Source organism: Bos grunniens, chromosome 8, assembly GCF_055505025.1.
Source record: "Bos grunniens cultivar Pamir isolate PY7600 chromosome 8, Bosgru_T2T1.0, whole genome shotgun sequence".
In the NCBI taxonomy this organism is placed as follows: domain Eukaryota; kingdom Metazoa; phylum Chordata; class Mammalia; order Artiodactyla; family Bovidae; genus Bos; species Bos grunniens.
Window position 1 is genome coordinate 52,917,861 of NC_141172.1, and position 16,693 is coordinate 52,934,553.

Consider the following 16,693-nt stretch of genomic DNA (forward strand, 5'->3'; position numbering starts at 1 on the left):
CAGGTATGCCAGCAACAAAGCACCTGCAGACTCTGACTCCAGTAGTAGACTGCTGCGGACAACTTTAGGCTCCAGATTTTCTTCAAAGAAACCACGGCTGCTCCAATAACACCAGCATTGAATGTTCTGGCGGTGGCATAGATTATGGACTGTTTTGTTTATGTATTTGTTTTATTTTTAAAATTTTTATTTTTGGTCTTTATACCTGGGTCTTTGTTGGTGTGTGTGGGCTTTCTCTAGTTGTGGCGAGTGTGGGCTGCTCTCTAGTGCGGTGCCTGGGCTTCCCACTGCCGTGGCTTTCTCTCGTTGTGCAGCACGGGCTCTAGCTGTGCAGGCTTCAGCAGTGCAGCCTGCGGGCTCAGTGGTTGTAGCGCACTGGCTTAATTGCTCCGCTGCTTGTGGGATCTTCTCGGACCATGGGTTGAACCTGTGTTCCCCGCATTGGCAGGAGATTCTTAACCCCTGGACCACTAGGGAAATCCTGAGATCATGGACTTTGAATAACATTTTCTTTTTGTTCCTTGGATCCTAGGATGGAAGCAACTCCTTGCAATTACTGACCTCTGGCTAAGTTCACCTCTTATCTTTCCTCTCTGTCACCTCTTCCACATGTTTGTTTCCTACCTTAAATTCCTTCTGTTTGCAGTACCTATAGCGGTTTCTGTTTTCCTAATGAGACATGGGATGATATAGTACTAGGATGGCACAATCCCATTCCCAGGTTTTTCTGAGTTATGGAGGTTTAGATTAATCATTATAAAATTTTACTTCCTGGCGGTTAGGATATGAATCCTAGTAAATGGGATGCTTGAGCTCTAATGCAAAGAGAAAAATGGTCTCTTACAGAGGTAAGATTTTATAACCTTTCTGATTGAGAAGGGATTCAAAGCAAGATTCCCCTACCTCACTTCCTTAAATCTTTAGAGCCTTCTGCCATTGAATGAGTTGATAAGTTTGATCTAATCCTCTTTTCTCTGAAGTTAAAAGCAAGTCCTGATTTTTACCTTTTCTTCTGAGGAAATTCATTCCTTGGATACAACCACTCTGAGTACCAACCACAGAAGTACCTGCTTTGACAGCCGTGCCTGCTGTATTTGCATGAAACAAACAATTACACAGGAGCCAGAACAGCCTCATTTGCTTCATCACATAGTTATGCACCAAGCAGGCATCTTTTCTGAGAAAATACTGAAAACTTCTGATGCATGACTTCCTATCACAATTAGAATAAAATTCAGACTACCCTCGTTTTCCCTCACCTCTGTCTGCTTCAGCTCTCTCCCACCCCACATCATACACGCTCACATAGTCACCATGCTTTTACCATGCAGGCAGCTTTTCTGTTGTTCAAATACTAAATGCTGTCTAGGACGTTGAGTCTTTCTTTTTGCTTCCAGAACCCTCTGTCTCTAGATCTTCCTGTGGTTAACACTTTACCATTCAATGCTTAGATTTACCATTTCTGCAAAGATGATTTCATGAACGTACCTGTACAAAGTTACTCCTCACTCCAACTTATTCTTCATTCCATAATTCTCCGTAACATCTCATAGTTCATGTTGCTGTATCATCATGGGAAATTATGTCATTTGTTTAGTTTTTTTTTCAAATTTATTTATTTTAATTGGAGGCTAATTACTTTACAATATTGTAGTGGTTTTGCCATACATTGACATGAATCAGCCATGGGTATACATGTGTTCCCCATCCTAGCTCCCCTCCCACCTCCCTCCCCATCCCATCCCTCTGGGTCATCCCAGGGCACCAGTTGATTATCTGCCTTTTACCTGCCTGTTTACTTGTTGATTATCTGCCTTTTACCATTGGAATGTAAACTCTGCTAGGGCAGGGAGTTTATCTGTTCTTCTTTACAGCTTTATCTCCAAAGTTTAAGGTATTCTATGGAATGTAGTGCCTAACAGATACTTGTTGAATAACTTAATTGACTGTCTACACCATGCTTTTTACTCTGTCCAGTAGATATTGATGGCATCTGCAGTCTGTATGGTACTGTGTTCAAGGACACGGAAGACACAAAGCCTCTCAGCTGATGTCGATGTGGTAGGAATGGGTTCTGTCGATAACCACAACCCCCTTTCCAACAAAAACCAGTTGCTACTAGCACTCACAATATGCCAGGCACTTTGTTAAGTGTCCACAGACTTTATCTCATTCAGGCCTTTCAGCACTTAATGACATAGGTATGAATAACCCCATTTTACAGACGAGAGAACTGAAATCTAGAGGGGTCATAACTACCCTAAATGATGCAGGTAGTTTGTGACAAAGACCCAAATTGAAGTTGGCTTGAGTCTAAAACTGTACTTGTTACTGCTTTATAATGCATGTGTTCTCAAATACCTTACTTTGCTGTTTCAGGTGACAGGTTGAATTTGATTGTCAAAGTCACCTTCTCAATTTGAATGAAGTAGATGAGGGAAAGAAAACCTTACTATTGTAAGGCAAGGAGATTTGTTAGCCAAAGGAGGAAGATTCCTCCAGACTCTAGGTTCTTGCCCTTGGCTTTGCTGCTAATTCAATGCGCCGTCTTTTCCTTATCTATTAGGAAAAAGAAGTGAGTAAGAGAGAGGTGAATGGGGTGTGTAAGGAGGTGGACAGCCTGGTAAAATTGAGAGTCAGCCTGAAAGTGTGCCTCTTCGCCACAAGGCGCAAGATGATTCTCTCCCCTTTTGTCTCATCGTCTGCCTTTCTACCAACTAGAAATTCATTCCTGTTTCCAACAGTTCACATGGAGGTAGAGACGAGATTGGCTGTCAGCTACTTACACCTCAGGCTGTATCTCTTTAAGCTTTAGAATCCTCTGGGCTTGCCTGGTGTCTGTTGATGAGAGGAAGTGGGAGACCTTATGAAAGAGGAGTTGAGGGACCTGCATTGGGAGGGCAGGTATTGCTTCAGGCTATTGTGGAATTGTCACATGACTTGAGGGTGCCAGCAAGTTCAGGTTCAGAAGTGGGGGTGGTACCTAGTGCAGTAGAAAATTAGAGACACACAAGATAAATGGTTCCCTAGCCTCAAAGGACTGGGAGAAGACAATGGCACCCCGCTCCAGCACTCTTGCCTGCAAAATCCCATGGATGGAGGAGCCTGGTAGGCTGCAGTCCATGGGGTCACTGCGAGTCAGACACGACTGAGCGACTTCACTTTCACTTTTCACTTTCCTGCATTGGAGAAGGCAATGGCAACCTACTCCAGTATTCTTGCCTGGAGAATCCCAGGGACGGGGGAGCCTGGTGGGCTGCCATCTATGGGGCTGCACAGAGTCAGACACGACTGAAGCGACTTAGCAGCAGCAGCCTCAAAGGACTAGATATGACTGAACCCTGTGGGCATGTGGTGATAGCCCTTGGCATGTTGTTTGTACATCTCACAAGCAATAATAATTCCTTTTGACCCACTTCGATGACAAGACTTCTTCAGTGGAGATGAAGGTGGTAGAGCTGGCCTGTTATCTCCAAAATTTCCGCCTAGTTATTTGACTGTCTTGGGGTTTCCCTGATCAGCCTTGTGAAGTCATTCACTGCTGGTCAGAGTTACTCCCCAAGGAGAGGAAAGAATTAGGAAATAACAGGAGAGGCCACATGTAAGCATTAAGAGTATGGAGTGATGATTCTCTACAATATTCTTTGACTTTGTCCTTTTTCCATGATTCTAGAATGAGTTTTGCAGGGGGGTGGGGATAGAGAGTCAATCTCCTTTCATTTTAGTAGAGAAGGAAGAGAGGGAACTCCTAGCTGTCACCAACTTTTTATAGAAAACAGATCTGCCTCACCCTCCTGGAAACTATCAACTTTAAACAAACAAACTCTAGGAGCCTCTCTGTAACGGCAGAATAAATCTGCCCTTACATTTCTCTTGAAATAACAAGCAGATGAAATACCAAGAAAAACCCTTGTGTTCACTAACATAAATCAGCCCCATTGTTGCGCTCAGCACATATGGTGTGATAGCGTTGCCCACTGCTCAGAGACCTGCTGATGGAAGGCCAGATGTGCTGCTGCAGGAGCGAAACACAACAGGCCTGCTTTAAGATTCTGCGGCGGCCTTCCTTACATTTGTTGGCTTGTGTCTCAGCTTTAGCACTGTTGTTACCCCTGTAGCCTCTCACCTTCCTTAGCTTTTCCTTTCCTATCTTTCAGGAGTTGAGAGGGCTGGCTAATTTAAAACTTGGATCTGGACTTGCTAGTGTTCTTTTAGTGGGCAATGGGCTTGAGAGATAGGTACCAGGAATTGATGGTACCTCTAGGACAGGGCAAGCTACTTGTGGAACATTTGCCTCCCCCCGTTCCCCTAACTTTTGTTGTTTAGTCGCTAAGTTGTGTCCGACTCTTTTGCAACCCCATGGACTGTAGCCCACTAGGCTCCTCTGTCCTTGGGATTTCGCATGCAAGAATACTGGAGTAGTTTGCCATTTTCCCCTAGCTTTATGGAGATAGAAATGGCAAATAAAAATCGTATATATTTAAGGTGTATAACATTTTTTAATTGGGGTATAATTGCTTTACAGCATTGTTAGTTTCTGCTGTACAACAACATGAATCAGCTATAAGCATACATGTATCTTCTCCCCCTTGAGCCTCCCTCCTGGCTCCCTCAACCCATCCCGCCCCTCTATTAATAGGTCATCGGAAAGCACCAAGTTGAGCTCCCTGTGCTATGCAGCAGGTTCCCACCAGCTAGCTGTTCTGCACGTGGTAATGTGTATATGTCAATCCTTCCTCTCTCAGTTCATCCCACCCTCTCCTTCCCCTCCTGTGTCCACAAGTCCTTTCTCTATGTCTGTGTCTCTATTTCTGCCCTGCAAATAGGTTCATCTGTACCATTTTTCTAGATTCCATATATGGATTAATACATGATATTTGTTTTTAAGGTGTGTAACATGATAATTGGATATATGTATGCATTGTGAAATGATTACCACAATCAAGCTAACAGGTAACATCTGTCACCTCCCATAGTTACCCTTTTTGTGATGAGAACACGTAAAATTTACTCTTTAGCACATTTGAAGTATATAACACAGTATTAACTATAGTCACCATGTTGTACCTTATTTTCCTGGAAAAAAAAAAACGAATTACAAGGAGTTATAGACTTAGATTTGAACTAGGATGAAAAAGGCTTTGTTTGTCCTTGCCACACCCCATCTTCTGTTTAAATGTAGACTTTGAAAAAAGTAAGAGGGCACAGTGTTTACTTTCCTGTGTAAATTTAAAGTGCACGCATGAATGAATGAAGCAGGCTACATAGCTGCTAGTGTCGGTATGAGCACAAATGAAAATCAAAGAAGTTATTAATAGGACCAGATGAATAGCACATCTTTTTTATTGAGAGCTGAAAAAACCTTGTGAACAAAAATATATTTATCTTTGGAATGACCCTTTGAAAGTGGTGTCCAGTTAACACATTTCCCTCTGATTTGTTAGGGCCCACACTTAACTTTTCTTTCTAGTCACAGGAGATCCTAGTTGGGTCCGAACAAGCCCACGATGAGCGCTAGACCTCATGTAGACAAAGACTCTAATGAGAAGGAAATTAAAAAAAAAAGCATACTTGTTATTGAAGTAAAACTTGGTAATTATCTTTTGCATAAAGAACAATACTCTGTCATGTTCAGTTCAGTCACTCAGTCATGTTCAACTCTTTGTGACCCCATGGACTGCAGCATGCCAGGCCTCCTTATCCACCACCAACTCCCAGACCTTACTCAAACTCATGTCCATTGTGTTGGTGATGTCATCCAACCATCTCATCCTGTAGTCCCCTTCTCCTTCCGCCTTCAAGCTTTCCCAGCATCAAGGTCTTTTCAAATGAGTCAGCTCTTCACATCAGATGGCCAAAGTATTGAGTTTCAGCTTCAACAACAGTCCTTCCAATGAATATTCAGGACTGATTTCCTTTAGAATGGACTGGTTGGATCTCCTTGCAGTCCAAGGGACTCTCAAGAGTCTTCTCCAACATCACAGTTCAAAAGCATCAATTCTTCAGTGCTCAGCTTTCTTCACAGTCCAACTCTCACATCCATACATGACTACTGGAAAAACCATAGGCTTGACTAGACGAAGCTTTGTTGACCAAGTAATGTCTCTGCTTTTTAATACGCTGTCTAGGCTGGTTGTAGCTTTTTTTCCAAGGAGAAAGCATCTTTTAATTTCATGGCTGAGGTCACCATCTGCAGTGATTTTGGAGCCCAGAAAAATAAAGTCTCTCACTGTTTCCATTGTTTCCCCATCTATTTGCCATGAAGTGATGGGACAGGATGCCATGATCTTAGTTTTCTGAATGTTGAGCTTTAAGCCAACTTTTTCACTCTCCTCTTTCACTTTCATCAAGAGGCTCTTTAGTTCTTCTTCACTTTCTGCCATAAGGGTGGTGTGATCTGAAGTTATTGATATTTCTTCCAGCAATCTTGATTCCAGCTTGTGCTTCTTCCAGCCCAGCGTTTCTCATGATGTACTCTGCATATAAGTTAAATAAGCAGGGTGACAATACACAGTCTTGACATACTGCTTTTCCTATTTGGAACCAGTCTGTTGTTCCATGTCCAGTTCTAACTGTTGCTTCCTGACCTGCATACAGATTTCTCAAGAGGCAGGTCAGGTGGTCTGATATTCCCATCTCTTTCAGAATTTTCCAGTTTATTGTGATTCACACAGTCAAAGGCTTTGACATAGTCAATAAAGCAGAAATAGATGTTTTTCTGGAACTCTCTTGCTTTTCTGATGATCCTGTGGATGTTGGCAATTTGATCTCTGGTTCCTCTGCTTTTTCTAAAACCAGCTTGAACATCTGGAATTTCACAGTTCACGTATTGTTGAAGCCTGGCTTGGAGAATTTTGAGCATTACTTTACTAGCATGTGAGATGAGTGCAATTGTAATGAAGACCTAATTCAATTATGTTATTTTTGGAATCCTTGCCTGTTGTACCCCTACTAAACTAGGATATCTGCCAGGACCCTTCTGTGCAGACCACATGCCACCTCCTTGTCCAGCTGAGTGACAAAGGTGTTGTTATGAGGTCCTATGTGTTTTCCTTGCTATTTCATCTTATGCCATTTCAGGCTTATTGAATCCTATGGCTTCCAAGTTAGCATTCACCCTTTAATCCTTAAAACCTTAGAAGTGTCAGCCACCCTGAAAACTGCAATGTTTAGAGGACTTTTCAGAGGTGACTTGGGAGGCCGCCAGTGTCCCAGCTCTAAAGAGGCATATGGCTCTTCCCACAGCAGTCTGATGTGGTGGATAAATGACAACTGTTCTAGGTGCATCAGGTGTGGAGGGGTGGCCTTGTTCAGGGCAGAAAACTTTGTCTCTGCCTTCACAGGCTGTGGGACTGAGAAGTTAGCAGAGGCTTCATCAGGGCTGCACTTCTTTCTGTTCATCATGGTCATGTTGGTACTACTAACAGAATTTAAAAAGGAGTGAGGGACTCACCATTTGTTTCATGAAAAGCTCTTATATTTTCCTTCTCTGTTCTCACAGAGATGTGGTGGAGTATGATGTAAAGCTCCAGAGAAAGGCGAATGTGTGGCAAACCTGGACCTCCAGAGGCAGAGGGGCCAAACTGTGGGTGAGGGCACATGCTCTCACCATCTTACCAGAATGGGATTGAGGTGGAGTGGAGGAGTGGGTGGGGTAGCCAGAGACCCAGTGCAGAGTAAAACCTAAAAGAGCATGTATTGGAAAGTTAGAGAGTTCTCATAAAGGGTTCTAGATGGAAAGAGTGTGGAACTTAACATACGGAAGTCTTTCTGTAATCTGGGGAAATTTCTGTTTGTTGATCAATGATGGTAAAGCTCATGTCACTTCTTACGATTAAGGAGATTGTCCCTCAGTCACAAGGGTTCAAGTATTTCTTACTCTTCATTAGAGTGATCCGTATAGGTTGCTGGTGACAATGAGCATTTTGTTTCTGCCCAGAGAAGGGAAAGTCAGGAACTCCTTTCCTGAGTTTTCAGGCTTGCTGCACTCAGATGGTTCCAGAAGCCAGGATTTAATGTAAGTTGCTAAGGCAGATGGCGTAAGGCCTGATTTAAGGGCATGCCTGTTACTCAGGCCAAGTGATGGTGGCTTTTTGGGAATGTGAACCCAGTGTTACCTGATCTTAGAAATTTTTTCAACAGCAGCTGGAGTTCCAGGCTTTTATGATAACAGACAATTCAGATTATACATAAGGTATGTACGCATACCTTAAGTTATTTTGATGGTACGTTGCTGGCCCATCCTAGAGTAGCCCCCTTTCCCTGTTAATTACTCACAATAAAGAATCTCATGAATGTTTTGATGATTGAAAGTAAGCTGAGTTTGTACACTCACAGAACCTCCCTAAGGTTTGTCTGTTCCCCATATTCATGATGATAGAATCCAAGTGATAGAAGCTTGACATTAAAAAGTAGGCCATGGCATCTGGTCTAGCTAATCACACCAAAGTACCATGATGCTTTTGAACTGTGGTGTTGGAGAAGACTCTTGCGAGTCCCTTGGACTGCAAGGAGATCCAGTCAGTCCATTCTGAAGGAGATCAGCCCTGGGATTTCTTTGGAAGGAATGATGCTAAAGCTGAAACTCCAGTACTTTGGCCACCTCATGTGAAGAGTTGACTCATTGGCAAAGACTCTGATGCTGGGAGGGATTGGGGGCAGGAGGAGAAGGGGACGACAGAGGATGAGATGGCTGGATGGCATCACTGACTCGATGGACGTGAGTCTGAGTGAACTCCGGGAGACGGTGATGGACAGGGAGGCCTGGCGTGCTGCGATTCATGGGGTCGCAAAGAGTCAGACACGACTGAGCGACTGAGCTGAACTGAACCATGTGGGAACATGGGATCTGAGTTCGAGATTCAGCAGGTCTGCTGATTGTATGGCCTTTCCATTGAGTAACACAGTATATGGTGCTTCTTGCATTTCTGTGGTGGGAAAGCTGTATAGCCATCCACAATGGTTTTGTATCATGGCATCTGCCTATGGAAGTTCATTCAGCTGGTGTTGGTGTTTTATCATGGACACACTTTCTAATTTTCATACCCCATGCCCCCATACTTCCCTTTCTTTTCAAGTTCCCACTTTCCTTCTCTTCCCAAGCTGTGGCTTTCCCCAGATTCCTCCATACTTGGACCTACAAAGTCAGGTGTAAATTACAGTGATACTCTTCTTCCCACTTATTTTCACATTTGGGGAGGGCTGAAACTTAGAATCCCAAGAATGGTAGAGGAGAGAAAAGAAGTCAAAATGGCTTTTATAAAACTGAGTGGTGGCTTAAAGTTTTTCCCCCCTCCTTGGTTTCTGTGGAGACTTGAAAAAATTTGAGGTATTTCTGCTGGAAGATTTAATACTCTGCCACTAAGTCAACATATGAGGCATATCTCCCGCATCTGCATAATTTGTCTTTGTGATTTCAAGTTGTATTACAAAGTCACTTGTACACTGTGTATCAGTGAGAATCCTGAAGAAATCAAATGTAATACCCTAATTGGATAGTTTGTAGTGAGTTTGATAAAGTTTTATGTGTGGAACAGAATCACAGGCAGTTGTGCCATATGCTGGGGTTGTAAACAGTGGGTTTTTTTTTGGGTTCTGTTAGCACTACCCACAGTGGAGGTTTCAACTGCTATATTCTGGAGATGGGGCAAGCTGTATAGAAGTGGTGAATGACAGGAGAGAGCCTGTGGTGGCCCTGTAGAGGGAAGTCAGAGGGATAAGTGTTCCAACCTCATTCTCTTGTCTACAATGTTCTCTCCATTGGCCAAACCCACCTGGAAGCTTGTCAGTAAAGATCACAGGGTAGAGCATGGGTCTGGAGAGGCATACTGAAGCTATGAAACACAGCACATTTAAAATATCAAGGACTTCCAGATAGAGTAACGAGATGCCAGTTCGATGAGGATTCAAGTGAGTGTCATTCTTTGTTCTGGGGCTTCCCTGATGGATCAGCAGTAAAGAACCCGCCTGCCAATGTAGGAGACATGAGTTCAATACCTGGATTGGGAAGATCCCCTGGAGAAGGGAATGACAATCCACTCCAAGATTCTTACCTGGGAAATCCCATGGACAGAGGAGCCTGGCAGGCTACAGTGCAGGGAGTCGAAAAAAGAGTTGGACATGACTTAGAGACTTAACAGCAACAACAGTTCTGAGTTCTAGTTTGAACATACTAGTATAAAAATGCTATATCTCAACAGAAGCATTTGAATAAACGCTATTAACGGAATGAAATACATTACAGAGGATTACCCAAATGGTTGTTTATAAAAGTCAACAAATATTTATTGAATCCTTACCATGTCCCTGGTTTTGTGGTCATCTTATCTATGAACCATATTGGTATCACTGTAATAGAGGGCGGGATTAAAAGATATTTATGTGAGGTTCAACTGGCACTACCTTTCCTTAGTAAACTTGTTTGGGTAAGAGATTGTCCATCTGCCCTTAATGTATTATGTAGAGTGATTCTTCTGTGTCAACCGACCTCTGTACTGTTACTATTCTATAGGAGAATGGTTTCCAGGAGCACATAAAGTAATCTTTTTAACAGTTCAATTATTAATGTGCAAGTTTTAATTTATGGAACAAACATTAAAATTGCATTTACAGTTACCTCCTTGTAAAATGGGAATTAAATGAGGCAGTGCATATACCTGACCTTTGTAAGCTCATAATGAAGGTGAACTGATTTGAAATAAAAGAGAAGCTGCCAATTTCCTACCCTGAAAATTCAATGTTTTCATGTTTCTGTTTCTCTTTTTTTAAAGATTTTTTTTGATGTGGACCATTTTTAGAGTCTTTATTGAATTTGTTATAATATTTGTGTTGTTTTATGTTTTGGAAACATATGTTTTATGTTATGTTTTATGTTTGTGAAGCATGTGGGATCTTAGCTCCCTGACCAGGGATTGCACCTCCTGCGTTGGAAGGCAAAGTCTTAACCACCAGGCCACCGAGGAAATCCCTCCTTATTCTTTCTTAAACCTTATTCTTGTGCCTAAATAATTTGTGCATGTTACGAGACTTTTATTACTGAATGAAAGAAGCCCAAACTTCAGGTGGGATTAGGAATGATGTCCTCAGGACGTTGTTTCCGTTTCTTTGTCTAGAGGTGTGCTCTTCTTCAAAAGGCTCCAACCTCAGGCTGGCTTTCTTCAGGGGCTATAAAAAGTCCCTCCTACTTCAGGATCCACACCTACATACTGGATGTCTTGGTCAGCTTGAGCTGCCAGAACCAAATACCACAACCACAGGAAATTATTTCTCACCATCCTAGAGACTGCAAGTCCAAGATCAAGGTGCCAGCAGGGCCAGTATCTGGTGAAGTCTCTCTCCTTGGGTACACATTCCTGCCTTCTCTCTGTCCTCACATGGTCTTTTCGTACTGCCTGGGGGTGGAGACAGAGAGGAAGCAAGCTCTTTGGTGTCTGTTCTTATAAGGACACTAATCCTATCATGAGCATTCTACCCTCATGACCTCATACTCCTGAAGGCCATATCCTCAAATACAATCAAAAGTTGGGGGTCAGGATTTCAGTATATGAATTTGGGGGTGGCGGATATAACTCAGTCCACAGCACTGAATTTTCCAGACAGATCTCCTGACTGTTGAATGAAAGCTGTATGTTCACTTTGATTGGACTAGAAGAAACCAGTGTGTGTGTTAGTCACACTCAGTTGTGTCTGACTTTGCGTCCCCATGGACTGTAGCCTGCCAGGCTCCTCTGTCCAAGGAGTTCTGCAGGCAAGAATACTGGAGTGGGTAGTTGGTCCCTTCTCCAGGGGATCTTCCCGACTCAGGGATTGAACCTTGGTCTCCCATGTTGCAGGCAGATTCCTTACCATCTGAGCCACCAGGGAAGAAACCAGTCATTGTAGCCAGGGAATGCCACCAACTGCTGAGCTGGCTTTTTGCCCACAACTGATAGAATCACTGTAGCTTAGGGTGGGGAGGATGAGATGATTTGGACCTGCTTGTGTTGGGCGTGGGGAGGTTCTGCCCAAGCAGCGCGGCCGCCACACAAAGCAGGAAGGGAGACGTCAGCAGTGTACGCTAGTTTTAACTCATCTGTTCCTCTGTTGTTGGAGAGTCAGCTTGTTTTCAGTGATTCCTGTTCTATAACATAACTAAATTGAATTTCAAAATTTCACATGAAAGCACATTAATGTTGGGTTCTCAGAATTTTTGTCTGACATACTCAGCAGTGGTTGGGGCTTAATGGACAAAGGCGAGTACTAGTGAAACCAAGTTTTCCAGAAAATCAATATGACTACAACAGTGGAGCCCTGGCCTTCCATCTAGTCTTGCCATAATGAAATTCATTCTCGGCATGATTCTTGAGCTGCCTTTTGCAGGTCACATTGTTCTACAGAATGTGTTAGAGGGTTATTGTCAAAGCTCAAGGCTGTAACCTTTTGTTCCCTCCTAGAAGCTAAGGATGTTTAAAAATGAATTATTTATGTGTTCTTAAATGATGAATTAGGTCGTTGGGGTTGGGTTTGCCACAATTAAGACTGATGTTTGCTTATATTGAGGAAACTGGATTGTAATCCTTAAGTTTGACTTTTTGCCATCCCATTTTCAATATTTCATTATTATACATCGTTATCTAAACAACACAGTGAAACTAAGCCTCTGCTATGTGATCAGTATCATGCTAGATACTTTGGGGAATAAAAATGATGTGTGAAGGCCACTGTCTAAGTGGGGGACAGGACTAATCACTTGGAAATGTTGACAAAAACAACCCCATCCTGAGTGTATGGTGAAAGAAGTTTGGAACAATGGAAATTTAGAAAAGATCCCATTGAGTTGAACTTGCAGGGGAGCTTCATGGTGGAGGTGACACTTGAATTGGGCTTTGAAGAATAGATAAGGATCTGTTAGGAAAAAGAACTGGGAAAGGGCATTTACCAAAGGGTGAGAATAAGTGCTGGCATGCTGTGTGTTGGGATCCCTGAGAAGTCAAACTGGACTGGCAATTGGGTGTGGGGTAGGGTTGGGACAGTGGCACCAAGGGTAGTGTTCTTTCCTGTATGTCCTAATACTGGATTTCTTCTTACTCTGAAACATCATTTTTTGGGGGTGGTGTGGTGGGAGGGGGTTTCAGTTGCTTAATAAAGGCAACAATATGTGAAACATGAAGTTTGTGATCATTTCAGGGCCCTGGTGTTCAGTGGACATGGCCTTATGAGTAGGTCTCATGGGTGACAACCTACTTTCAGTTTTTGTTTATTCCTTGGATATTTTTAAAAAGAGTTTATAGGCACAGCTCAATGAAGAACATAAATACAGTGGGAGGTGGGGGGATCTCTGTCCTTCACTGATACTTAACCCAGAGTCTAACTGAAAGAAAAACATGAAGAATACAGGGCAGAAAAGGATGGAAATTGAAACCAGAAACTAAATGTAGGAGGGGAAGGCAGGTGAATTCTGACGATTTCCAGACAAGAAATTTAAACAGTTCCACAGATTCTAAAGCAAACCTATAGTTATGGGTTGAGTTAAAATTAGCATCTTCATTGTCAGTATTTAGGTGGAGTTAAACTTTGGGAATATTAAGACATGGTGCATTTATGTTGATTCTTCCAATTGGCTTTTCTTAAAGTGTAATAAAATCTTATACGCACAAATGTGCATATAAATAAGTAGATGTTTTCCAACATCGTTAAAAATGAATTTTAATTTACTGAAGAATCATCTTTCATGTTTATTGCTTGAAGTTTTTAATTTAGATTTTTTTTTTTTTTTTTACTAACTTCTGGAGATGTCTATTTATAATCACATCTTGAAGTTTCTTAAAAGTGGCAGTGTATGTGTCTGTATCTAAGGCATACCACAGTTATCTGGTTCAGTGATACTGCTTTGGGTTCTTTGGTTTACTGTCCAGTGGAATGCCAAGTCTGATGATATTCTAAACAAATGAGTGGTTAATAGAATTTATTTTCCTAAATTCTTTCTTGGGTTTATATAAAGACTGGCATCTGAGTAGTCACTGGAAGTAAAGTGGTTTTTGAGGAAAAATGGCTCAGTATTCCACCTGATAGGAAAACAGGCTGTTGTTCTCAGCATTTAAAATAGGTGAAACTCCTCTGTACTCATCTTGATTGTGATATGCTCTATTTATACACGTGTAATTCAGTTAACTGTTTATATTTGTGATTTTTGCGTGCATGCTAAGTCGCCTCAGTCGTGTCCGACTCTTTCTAATGCTATGGACTGCCAAGCCCCCCTGTCCATGGAATTCTCCAGGCGAGAATACTGGAGCGGGTTGCCATTTCCTTTCCAGGGGATTTTCCCCACCCAGGGATCAAATCTGGGTCTCTTATGTCTCCTGCATTGGCAGGCAGGTTCTTTACCACTAGCACCACCTGGGGCTGTTAACCCATGACAATTCTGATGTACTTACATTGCCAAATGTTATTTTGGAGTTGATGCCTTAGGTCTTTTTCTAAGGTAGCGTCTTTTCTTTTAATCCTCAAATTCCATTCTCAATTCTGGCCGTTAAGGCTCTCTTGTTGCCTTCTCTCCTTTTGACTCAGCTCACTCTTCTGAGCTCAGCTTTGGCTCCTTTAGCAATGTGGTGGTTGTAAATACGTTTTGGAGTCTAATCCACTTTTGTCACTTAGTTGCTGTGTAATCTTCAGTCAGTTACTTAACTTTTCCGTTTCTCCATCAGTGAAGTGGAATCATAATAGAATCCATCTTACCAGTTTGCTTTGAAGAGTGAGATAATCATGTGATGGGCCCAGCCCTGTGTCTGACCCAATAGTGGGATATGTATCAGCCAAGTGCTAGTTGTGTTATTGTAACAATAAACATAGGATTTAAGTATCTTTAAAATATGCTTTTATTTTTCATTCACCTAACATTGGCTCTGGGAGACTCTTCCAAGGGTTAGCTCAGTGGTAAAGGCTGCTTCGATCTCGTGGCCCCTCCATGTCCACACATTCTTCCATGGTTGATGATGTAGGTCGAGGGTCTCGCTGTCAAGTGCTTTGGCCCATTAATGACATATATCACTGTCCTTAGAACAAGTTGGCCAGAACTAGTCACAGGACCCAAAGGTAAAAGAAGCAGAGGTGTAGTCTTCCCTGGATGTAGCCATAAATAAAGAAAATATCATAGTACACAGTGCAGCTATATACCAGGGAAATGTCCTTTGGGAAGTCAGCTGATGTTGAAGCCACAGAGTTTGAAGTTTTACATTAGGCTTTAAAAAGATCTTATGTTTTTCATTAGTCCTCAGAATTTAGGATTCCGAAAGGCCTAGCTAGTCTAAAATGATGGTCCAAATTCAGAATTAAGTTGATGTTTCATAGACAATACATGAAGGATAAAACAGGATAGTTTGTAGTGGTTTTCAGAGTTTTGGTGCTGGTAATGAGGGTGTGGGTGTGACAGTTATTTATCTAAATCCCACATAACGTGGTTCACTGAGGACACGAGTCTGCTAGTTTGATCTTTCCCTTAGTAGTATTTTCCCAGAGCAGGGTTCGGCACCACTATTGATAGACAGGTTGGAAAGACAACCCAGCCCGTCTTTGGGCCTGTGAGCTGAGAGGAGTTGCTGCTCTCCAGCAGTTGGGTCATCCTCCATCACATTGGCACTGACCGTTACAAAAGGAAATATGAAATAGCCTGTGGAAGTGGGGTCAGGCTTACTGTCCAGCAGGATCAGCCCCCACAGTTCGCCATGCACTGCTGACTAATGGACACTGCTAGGAGAACCTCATTCACTGTGTGTCCCTAACAGTCCCGTTCAGCAGGGTTATCCATTAGACTACTTTTGGGAGGAAAACAGAGGGACTGGCATTTCTTTGGAATATTGAGCTCCAAGTGGAGAAGTCCCTTTGTCGGTGCTGATTTTCTTTGGGGCAAGGGTGTCAAGAGTGTGAATATTCCTCCTTATCAGCTTGGAGAAATGCATCATTGAATATGGAGAATTGAGACAGAATTGCTATAGAAACCAAGATCCCTTAATTTTAATATCAACTCCTGTAATACCTTAACTGTAAGAACTTGTGCACGTCCTTTAATTTTGCTGCACCTATTTCTTTCATTAAAAAAAAGGATCAATGCTGGATTATCTATTAGGAAGGTTAATGGGAAAAGCAAATGAGATGAGCAACATACAGCCCTTTAAAAAGCAGGAAGGTGGTAGGATGGATATTTTTCTCTTCACAAAGTAAAACATTTTATTATAAAACTTTTGGAAATATGAATAGAAGATAAATAAAAATTTAACATGAAAATATTAAAAATAAACAAACAAAATGCTGCCACATAGAGATAATGGCTGTTAATGAATGGATGTATGTCTTTCCCAGAGCTTTATAACCCTCTTTCTATATAAAACACATTTTTAACTTCTTTTTGTTTTGTTACATGTTTTAAATGGATGGGTGGTTTTCCACTGAAATGAAGATAAATTGTAAAACCAATGCCCAATTTATAGATATTTAGGTTATCTTCAGTTTGCCCTGGTGGCTCAGACGATAAATAATCTGCCTGTGATGTGAAAGAGCCGGGTTTGATCCCTGGGTCAGGAAGATTCTCTAGAGAAGGGAATGGCTACCCACTCCAATATTTTTGCCTGGAGAATTTCATAGACAGAGGAGCCTAGCAGGCTACAGCCCATGGGGTCGCAGAGCTGGGCACAGCTGAGCAACTAACACTTTAACACTTTCG

At 42.2% G+C, this 16,693-nt stretch overlaps 1 protein-coding gene across 35 annotated transcripts in view; it reads left to right on the forward strand.

The window, feature by feature from the left end:
• The window catches only part of LOC147367073 (GTP-binding nuclear protein Ran-like), a 462,878-nt gene that overhangs the window by 41,024 nt on the left and 405,161 nt on the right, over positions 1-16,693 (forward strand). For 2 of the 35 annotated variants that reach the window (XM_086415634.1, XM_086415641.1), the window contains exon 1: positions 1,984-2,061. The exons of 30 other annotated variants lie outside the window; for them this stretch is intronic. In XM_086415634.1, the coding sequence (XP_086271760.1) occupies positions 1,987-2,061 (75 nt within the window). In that variant the 5' untranslated portion in view covers positions 1,984-1,986. Of the gene's footprint in view, positions 1-1,973; positions 2,062-16,693 lie in introns of those variants that run through there. 3 more of the 35 variants (XM_086415653.1, XR_015169793.1, XR_015169781.1) reach the window with 3 other exon arrangements.